Source organism: Eucalyptus grandis, chromosome 7 (assembly GCF_016545825.1).
Source record: "Eucalyptus grandis isolate ANBG69807.140 chromosome 7, ASM1654582v1, whole genome shotgun sequence".
Lineage (NCBI taxonomy): Eukaryota > Viridiplantae > Streptophyta > Magnoliopsida > Myrtales > Myrtaceae > Eucalyptus > Eucalyptus grandis.
In genome coordinates this window covers 49034126-49043239 of record NC_052618.1, presented here as the reverse complement: position 1 = coordinate 49043239, position 9114 = coordinate 49034126, and the positions used below count along the sequence as shown (strand labels likewise).

The window sequence follows — 9114 nt, the reverse complement described above, 5'->3', positions numbered from 1 at the left end:
TTTCCCTCAAATAGCCAAAAGAAGATAAAACAGACTACCATTTACCACGGTCGACGCAGCCGGCAATTCTCGACCCGAACTCGATGTATTTTAAATGCGTCCAAAATAAGGAAAAATGTGAGTTTCGACAAAAATCTGATCGCAACGCGCACTTATGATGGCACGTTTCGAGGCAATTGCGAAATTCGAATACGAAAACTGCGCTCACTAACGGCAAAAGGAAGGGGAAAAAATCTCTGTGCACTCGTGGTGAAATTGTCCTCTTTCTTTCCTTTTGTCCTGAAACTACTTATGGTGCCCTTTTCATATTAGCGGACGCCGAGGTTTGGCCAAAAAAAGGTTGGTGCTTGCGTTATGTCTTGATGTCTCGAAAAACTGCTCGTCCAGATAAACATCACGATAGGGACCATCCGAATAGGCACGATTAGGAAGATATAAAGTTGATTTAGATTGGATAAGAATCATATTTCACAGCAAACTTCACGGGTAAAACCAAGTATTCTTGAGCTTAATTTTTCATATGGGAGAGATCAAGGGCCCATCTGATTACACACGGACATTCCGTCAGAATTTAAAACATTATCGAGTAAATGGATCGATGCTTGAGTATCACAAAAGTCTCGTGAGATACAAAATATCCGAGCTAGAAATTACAATTAAATTTAAAAAAGAAAGGTAATTCTAGATGTACCCTAAAGGGCCAGAGTTTTTTACTTAAAATAAAAAGAGGAGTACTGAAAATTCCATCGGTTCTGTTTTGAGAAAAGATGAAGGTGGACGACGAAAACAGGTGGTCCTGCTGGAAACGGGGAGCACGCTTTCTTGGCTTCGTCAATGCCTTTCGAAAGGAATTTCCCTTCGTCGAGGAATCGATCCTCATCACTTCAGCTCCAATCCAGGATGGTCTTTCGGGATTATTACCCGCCCAAAAAAAAAAAAAACAACTAGAACTACACCCAACGTCTCATACTCGAAATCCCAATCTGATTTTGACCAAAAAAATAAATAATAGAATACTAAGCTGGCTCCATCTGATTACACACGGACATTCCATCAGAATTTAAAACATTATCGAGTAAATGGATCGATGCTTGAGTATCACAGAAGTCTTTGAAGTAATCAAAAAGGCAACAGCACTCTAGCGTGGGATGTCATGAGAGTTTCGCATTGATCAAGTCTCAGAGGGACAAAAGAGAACCGAGAACTCCATACTTTTCAACGTCTGCATCGGGGCTTTTGCTGCTCGAAAACATCACAGGCCACTTAGAAATCGAACTCAGGGTTTGAACGATAGGTATGTTGGCGTGGTAGAAGAGAAGTGGGTACGAGAGCGTTTTGGATATTTCATCTGCACGAGCATTCAGAGAAGTACTGTTCGACTTTAGCACGGGATCTTATTGGAGAGAGAGAGAGGGCAGAAGCACTTTTTTGGTGGATCCTAATGCGGTTTTTGTCGGGGGGGGACCTACTAATTCGAGTGCCTCAGATACGCTTGCTCTCCAAAAACAAATTAATAATAGAGGGATGACATTGCACATTGAATCAAAATTTAAAGACCGCATTGAGTATCAAAGCGTTTTGGATATTCATCTGCATAAGCCTTTAGATAGTACCGTTTCACTTTAGGGGAGAGAGAGAGAGAGCATTTTTGTTTTTGGTGCATGTGCTACCTAGTTTGAGTGCCTCGGACATGCTTCCTTTTCAAAAGCAGATTAAAATTTTAGAGATGACACTATACATTAGAATCAAAGTTTCACAGACCACATTAGGTACCGAAGCGTTTTGGATATTTATTTGCATAAGCTTTCGTATTGTACCATTCAACTTTAGCATGTGATTCCACCGAGGGGGAGAGAGATAGCTCTTTTTTTTCGTGGATCCTAGTATGCTTTCATTGCGGGACCTAGTTTGAGTGCCTCAGACTTGCTTTTCAAGAGTAAATTAAAAATTAAGAATTATATTGTGTAAATTAAAAGTTTAGAGACAACTTTACATGTTTAGAATGAAGGTTTGGAACAATTCGTGCTAGTATTCCCTTTCCAAAAGCATGTCCTTGAAGGAAAACCAAACTAAGCATTATGAATTTTGAATGCCTGAATTATAAGATAGGATATTAGATGCGTGCGTTAGAAATTTGTAGAGAGATGAAACTCTATTTCAATCATAGAAAAATATATGTATAGAGGGATTGCGTAAAGAAGTGAGAGTTAGAAAATAAGGTTGCGTCCGTTTCACAGTACATGAATGATTTTGAAGATATTTTCCCAAAAAAACCTTCAACTTCACCCAATGTCCCACGCCCGAAATCCTAATATGACTTTGACCAGAAAAAAAACATATATATAAAAAAAAAAAAATCCTAATTTGACATTAAGGTGCGCATGACAAAATTTCTGGGAATAGAAATAAATTTTTGGCCAGAAATTAATTTCTCAATTTCAATTCCATGGACGAGTTTTTTAGCAAAGAAACGCGTTTGATAACGATTATTAATTTCTATTTCTAGAGTAAAAATTCGTTTGATAAATGAATAAAATTTATATTTCTAGGAGCGGCAATGGCCAGCATTTAGTGGCGGAGTCGACGTCCGCGATCGGCATCCGGCGTTCGACAATCGACGGTGGGTGGTCGAAGTCCAATGTTCGGAGTCTGATGTCTGGCGTTCGACGTTTGGAGGCCGGCAACTGGTGTCCAACGTTCGGAGGCCGGCAACCGGCGGCTAGCGACGGATGGCCAATGGCCAGAGTTTGATGGCGATGGTGGGGGCCAACGGCCGGCGACGAGTGGCCAACGGCTAGAGTCTCGGCGGCCAGCGATCGGCGGTTGGTGGCGGGTGGCCAACGGCCGAAGTCCAACGGTCATCATCCGACGGCCGATGGTGACCGACGGGCGGTCGGTGTTGGGCCTTCGGTGTCCTAGTGATTGGCGATGAGCGACCAACGATTGACGGGCGTCCAACATCCGGCGGCTGGAGTCCGGTGGTGGATAGTTGGCGTTCGGAGGCTGGTGGTTGGTGGCAAGCGGATGATGGTCGGGGTCGATGGTGGGCAAGCGGCGACCAGTGGCGGGCATTTCGCATCCCACAGGCGGCGAGTGGGCGATGAGCGATGACGAGAGTAAACGATGAGGAAAGTTTTGATTTCTCATTTCTGTTCCAGAAATAAAAAGAACTAAAAGTTTTAACTTCTAATTTCTATTTCAAATCTATTTATGGAATAGAAATTTGTTCCAGAAATAGAAAAATGAAATTGCATTATCAAATGGATTTTTATTCCAAACCTGTTTCGGAGAATAAAGAAACAAAGAAATAGATAAATAGAAACGTTGTCATGCGTGCCCTAATACCTTTGACTTTCTAAAATGTCGCTAGACCTCCCAAATTCGAACCGGTTTGACAGAAAAAAATAAACACTAAATTTCCATCTCGATTCCTTGACGTACGAAACAAATTGGACGTGTGCGATACCTTAACCCGTCGTGTTATCAAAGTGATCGAAAGTGCATGCACTTTCACAAAAGCCCAAAGTTCTTGGAAGTAATAAAAAAAGGCGACAGCACGCAAGCGGTGCATGGCATGAGAATTTCGCATAGATCAAAATCCGAGAGGGGAAAAAAGGACATGAGAACTCCATCTTTTTCAACGCCTGCGTCGTGGCTTTTGCTGCTTGAAAACGTCAGTATACTTCGCCTCTCTGGAAATGAGATGATCGAACTCGAAGCTCGAAAGACAGGGAAATGGAAGGCGTGGAGAAGAGAAGTGAGTTCCAAAGTGTTTTGGATATTTCATCTACCGTTCAACTTTAGCATAAGATCTCACCGAGAGAGAGAGAGATAGAGATAGAGAGAGAAGGGGAGGGAGGGAGGGAGAGGGCAAGAGCACTCTTTTCGTGGATCTTAGTATGATTTTCGTCCTGGGATCTACTAGTTCAAGTGCCTCGGATACGCTGCTTTCCAAAATTAAATTAAAGATTTAGAGACGACACTAGTCACATTGCAAATTTGGATCAAAATTGAGGACCACATTAGGTACCAAAATGTTTTGAATATTCATCTGCATAAGCCTTCGAATAATATTGTTCGACTTTAACACGGGATCCTATTTGGGGCAGATTTTTTCGTGGATACCAGTTTGCTTTCGTCATGAGACTTAGCGCACTTGATTTCCAATAGTAAATTAAAATTTAAAAAGCGGCATTACACGTTTGGTCAAAATTTATGGATAATATTGTGTAAATTAAAAGTTTCGAGATGACTCTACACATTTAGAAAGAAGTTCATGGACAATTCGTGTGAGTATTCCCTTTCCAAAAGCATGTCCTCAAAGGAAAGCCGGAACAAGTGTTATGGATTATAAGGTCGGAAATCGGATGGAGGAGTTATAAATTCATTCAAAAATGAAACTCTAACTCACCAATGGGCTTATTGCATATGAGTCATGGATAGAAAAATATACACGAGGCTCACATAATGAATAAAGAGTTAGAAAATGACGTTATGTCCGTTTTATGGAATATGAAAGATTCGAAAGATATTTTCTTAAAAACGATCGTTCATATCACTTATAAAAATAAATGAATGAAAAATATTTCATCATCCATGAAAATGGTCATAAATAAATTATTATCGATAATAAAATTTATTGGCTAATTATCTAAGACGACATCAAGGATTATTTTTTACGAAATTGTTTTCAAACAATTTTTTTTAACAAAACGTACTGAAAAAAAAATATTTTTGTAAGGAATCCGGTATTGTGCTTGATACAACATGGTCCCCGGGCTGTAGGCCCAAAAAAAAAAAACAACAAAAAAAAATCTACGTCGTCATTGTGAGACTCGCCATAAACCGGAAAAAAAAAAAAAAAAAAAACGTGAGACTCACGATTTGGTGGGACTCACTCAGACGTCTTTTCTGATGTTACCTTCGCAGGACCCACTTATTTTGGATGTTGGTACCCAAACGGTAATTTTTATTTAATAATAAAAAAAAATTCAAATTGATACATCAATTACAAACTTATTTCCAAACAGTATAATTGTGATAAATTTACTTTCTGTTAAATTTACTATCAAATTGTTGAGCAAAATGGCATATGACAGTGGCTGGTTATACCGATTTGAGATTTTACCATTCGTTCAGTTTTTTATTTATTTATAATGTTAATTTAGTTTAATGAAAATTAACAGAAGATAAATTTATCACAGATGTATTAAATTGTGACTTTTTAGTAGTCAAAAAATTAGTTTGAGGTAAATTTATTATAAGTATACAAGTTTAACTCTTTTTCTTTTGTGGTACATTCATGGTTAGACATCTAACATGTTTAATTGAATATATCCATATATCTATTTATTAACAATGTTCAAAAAGGGGGAACCGTTTATAATAGCGTCGGGTACAAGGTCTAAGTCTAAACCCTACCCACTCTAGACCCAATCAAGATTTAGGTCTAAACCCTATCCACCCTGAACCCGATCACCCCTAATATGGAAACTAGAGAACACTCAAATTAAGAAATTCACTAAAATCAGGATAGCTTGAATTAATAAGCTATGCCTAGATGAGGTTTCCTTATAAATTTAAATTACAAAATATTCAAACTTGGAAATCCACTTAGACTAAAAAAAATCTATTTGGATCAAGTTAGGGCCTTTAACATTTATAAGCGAGATCCCAATAACCCAAAAAAAGAATGATTGCTTGCAACTTGTGAGATTTGAATAGGAGCTATCTAGTTTTCAAATGGCAAATTCTTGAATAGTTTATGCTTAATCTTAAAAGTCATAAGTCGTCTAATGAACTATCATGTTTTTTCCCTTCCTCAGACAAAGCAAAATGCTCAATAGATTATTGCGGAAATCAAAGATAGAAAGACTATCCACGCGGAGTCTCGAATAAGATTATCACGCGATCTCCAAATTTAAGATTAAGGTTGCGGATTCAAGGGGACGGAAGGTTCGAAAGAGGGAAAATCTAGATGGCGTTAACCAGCCTTTACTAGAATCTCGATACGCTCCAACTCCTCTTCCCCGTAAAATACACCGCGATTTTAAATTTATTGTCGGGTTTCGAAAGTATTCTAGGGGATTCTGTTGGCAGACGTCGTCATCCTCTACCGCCGTACTCCCCTTATAGCGGGACCGAAGAAATATCTTCCTGGTCAATTTCGCCTTCCGAGAAAAAGAAGAAGCATAAAGAGCGTGAAGAAGAAACTCAACCAGGTCCGTCTCTCTCTCCTTCTGTCTCTTCTTTCTCTCTCCTCTGCGATTGGAGTTTTCCGGCGTTTCGGACGGTACTGACGGCCCTAAAACGGCGAGAATTAGGTTTTTTTTTTTTTTTTGGGAGCACGGATGTTGTTTCGTAGATTGAGTTTGACATTATAAAGCATAGGGCACAACATCTTCGATTGTTATCAAGCATAGGTCACTCCTCAGTCCTCACCAACCCCCACGACGAAGCACTCATCAGCAAGGAAGATGATAGGGTGGGACGACGTATACAAGGTGGTGTACAAGGTGGTGAAGTCCATGTTCCCACTGTACGTAGCGCTGATGCTTGGCTACGGCTCTGTCAAGTGGTGGCGCCTCTTCACCCACGAGCAGTGCAACGGCATCAACCGTTTCATCGCCCTGATCGTCCTCCCCCTCTTTGGGTTCGAATTCACAGCCCACATAAATCCATACACCATGAATTTCCGCCTCCTTGCCGCTGATGCCCTGTCCAAGCTCGCCATCCTTGCTATCCTTGGGCTCTTGGGGAGGATCAGCAGCAGGGCGAGCTACGACTGGATCATCACAACGTTCTCGCTGTGCACGCTGACGAACCTGCTCGTTGTCGGCGTGCCGGTGATGCGGGCCATGTACGGCCAGTGGGGCGTCGACCTGGTGGTCCAGCTATTCATGGTACAATCTCTCGTTTGGATCCCTCTAGTTCTTCTGCTTCTCGAGTTCAGAAACACGAGGATTCCCGAAAATAATGGCGTGGTCGATGAAGAGAGGAGTTACTGGTCTTTAGCGAGAGTAATGGGGATGAAGATGGCCATGAACCCTAACGTGTATGCCAATGTTCTCGGCCTCGCTTGGGCTCTCATGGCCAACAGGTATTTTTGTTTCAGTAAGCGTATTTCTTAGGCGCAACATGATTCCTTGGGCTCTCATGGCCAACAGGTATTTTTGTTTGTTTTAGTAAGCGTATTTCTTAGGTATAACATGATTAATTTGATGTTGTTGCTGTAGGTTCAAATTTACTATGCCGAGTATAATGGAAGGTTCAGTTGAGATCATGTCGAAAGCGGGGACGGGCACGGCCATGTTCAACATCGGTATGTGCACACACTTTCACTGCTTCTTCTTAGATGATCTAATGAAAGTGTACATGGTGTATGCGAATTGCAGGGATATTCATACCAATGCAAACGAGGGTTATAGCATGCGGAACGGGGCCCACTGTCTTAGGATTGGTCTCAAGGTTTGTGGTGGGGCCCACAATCATGGCCGTTTGCTCTCTTGCTGTGGGCTTGCATGGGCCTGCTTTACAGATCGCCATCATTCAGGTTGGCTTAGATTGTTTTGTTTATTCATCAATAATAAACATTTCATATTTACATAGTCTGTTTCATATTTAATTTATTTAATTATCATCATTATTTTTCCGGTATAGGCGGCAATTCCACAAGCCATAGCTTCATTCGTGTTTGGCAACGAGTACGGACTACATGCAAACGTCCTTAGTACTGCGTAAGTTCATCATTCGGAAGTCACATTTTTCTTATTTTAAAAGATTGCCTTGCTTTATATTGTTTCTAGGTTTATTTCTAGGTTTATTTGTTTGGAGCTTAAGTATATGATTAACAATTGCTAATTGATCTACTCTTGTTTAATTCTCTTTAGGGTGGTGTTGGGCACGGTGATTTCCCTTCCACTGTTGATTGGTTATTACATTGGCTTGGATTACGCTGTATAAGGGCGAATATCTTGTCTTTCCTGAAGTTGTGAATAGTTTTCTTAAATTTGAGTTGAAGATGTTTGACAATGCATAGATACATGTTTTCCTGGTTTCTGTGGAAGCTGATTAGGTGGTAGCATAAGCATGTGCGTTGGTCAGAAGCTACGGTAGAATTGACACTTTTATGTTTTCCTGCTTCATTTTATAAGCATTAAGCAAGGAGAGAGATTAGAAAGGGAAACAGCTCAAAAGTTGATCAGTCATTATATGTTGATAGACGACTTTATCTCCAGGATAATGTCTTTGTCATTGTGGTTGCTTCCATTCAATATCGAGCATTGGCAGAAAATGCATCTGATGCTTTCTATAGGTTGATTATCCCCCAATCTATTACAAAGATAGAGATCAACATACTGTGAAAGTTAATGGTTATTTTGTCGCTTGAAATTTAAATTGCCTTCAGGAGACAAATGTGATCCGGAGCAGATACTTGCAAGCTCATCTGTTCGACCATTGACTCTGATGCTCCTGTCCATCTGCTAATGAATATATCCATCCTTATTATTGAAATCGTGATGCACAACATTCATTGCTTGTGACTTATTACGCCCGAAAGGAACTGTGAATTCAACTTCATTTGGTATAATTGAATTCTTGAACTAATGCCATATGATGCAAATCTGATCATCTTACGCCCGCCGGCATCACCATTGGCTCACCACACACCATATCAGAGCTCACTTTAGCACATGCTCGCACTTCTTAAGGCGTTATCGTCTTGGCTTTTTTTTTTTTTTTCTGAAGTTCTTTTTGGCTTCTGAATTCATCTGCTTGCATCGCCCCATTGATTATAAGAGATAGCATCTGTAAATGTTATGGCATGTGAGAACAAAAAAATGTGGGATCATCATTTAGAAAATAAAGAAAAGATAATGGGGTACCATCCAAAGACTTATCCCAAATAAATTCTAGATAAGTTGATAAGTTCGCCAAGCTGGACTAGCATCATCGGACCATATAATTAGGAAAGTCAGCTTAATGGCCTGAAGAAAGACTAATTTAACTTTAGTTGGTTATTGAGTTAATGAAAAATTGGCAAGTGACTCTAATTAAGGTTAGTAATTTCTAAAAAAATTGAAAAATTCAAGACATTGCTAACAAATGTAAATA

At 40.0% G+C, this 9114-nt stretch overlaps 1 protein-coding gene across 1 annotated transcript; it reads left to right on the top strand.

Annotated features, from left to right (window-relative positions):
- Positions 1-7287: 7287 nt before the first annotated feature.
- LOC108961134 (auxin efflux carrier component 5-like) lies at positions 7288-7987 on the top strand. The gene is made up of 3 exons (XM_039317072.1): positions 7288-7552; positions 7660-7736; positions 7890-7987. The coding sequence occupies exons 1-3, from the start codon at positions 7382-7384 to the stop codon at positions 7960-7962; spliced, it is 321 nt and encodes a 106-aa protein (XP_039173006.1). The 5' UTR covers positions 7288-7381; the 3' UTR covers positions 7963-7987.
- Positions 7988-9114: the final 1127 nt, after the last annotated feature.

Excerpts from the sequence above, each read along its gene's own strand:
- LOC108961134 (XM_039317072.1), top strand. The coding sequence starts at position 7,382 with ATGCGAATTGCAGGGATATTCATACCAATGCAAACGAGGGTTATAGCA. Across the intron at positions 7,553-7,659 it reads TACAGATCGCCATCATTCAG|GCGGCAATTCCACAAGCCAT; the intron begins GTTGGCTTAGAT and ends TTTCCGGTATAG. Across the intron at positions 7,737-7,889 it reads GCAAACGTCCTTAGTACTGC|GGTGGTGTTGGGCACGGTGA; the intron begins GTAAGTTCATCA and ends AATTCTCTTTAG.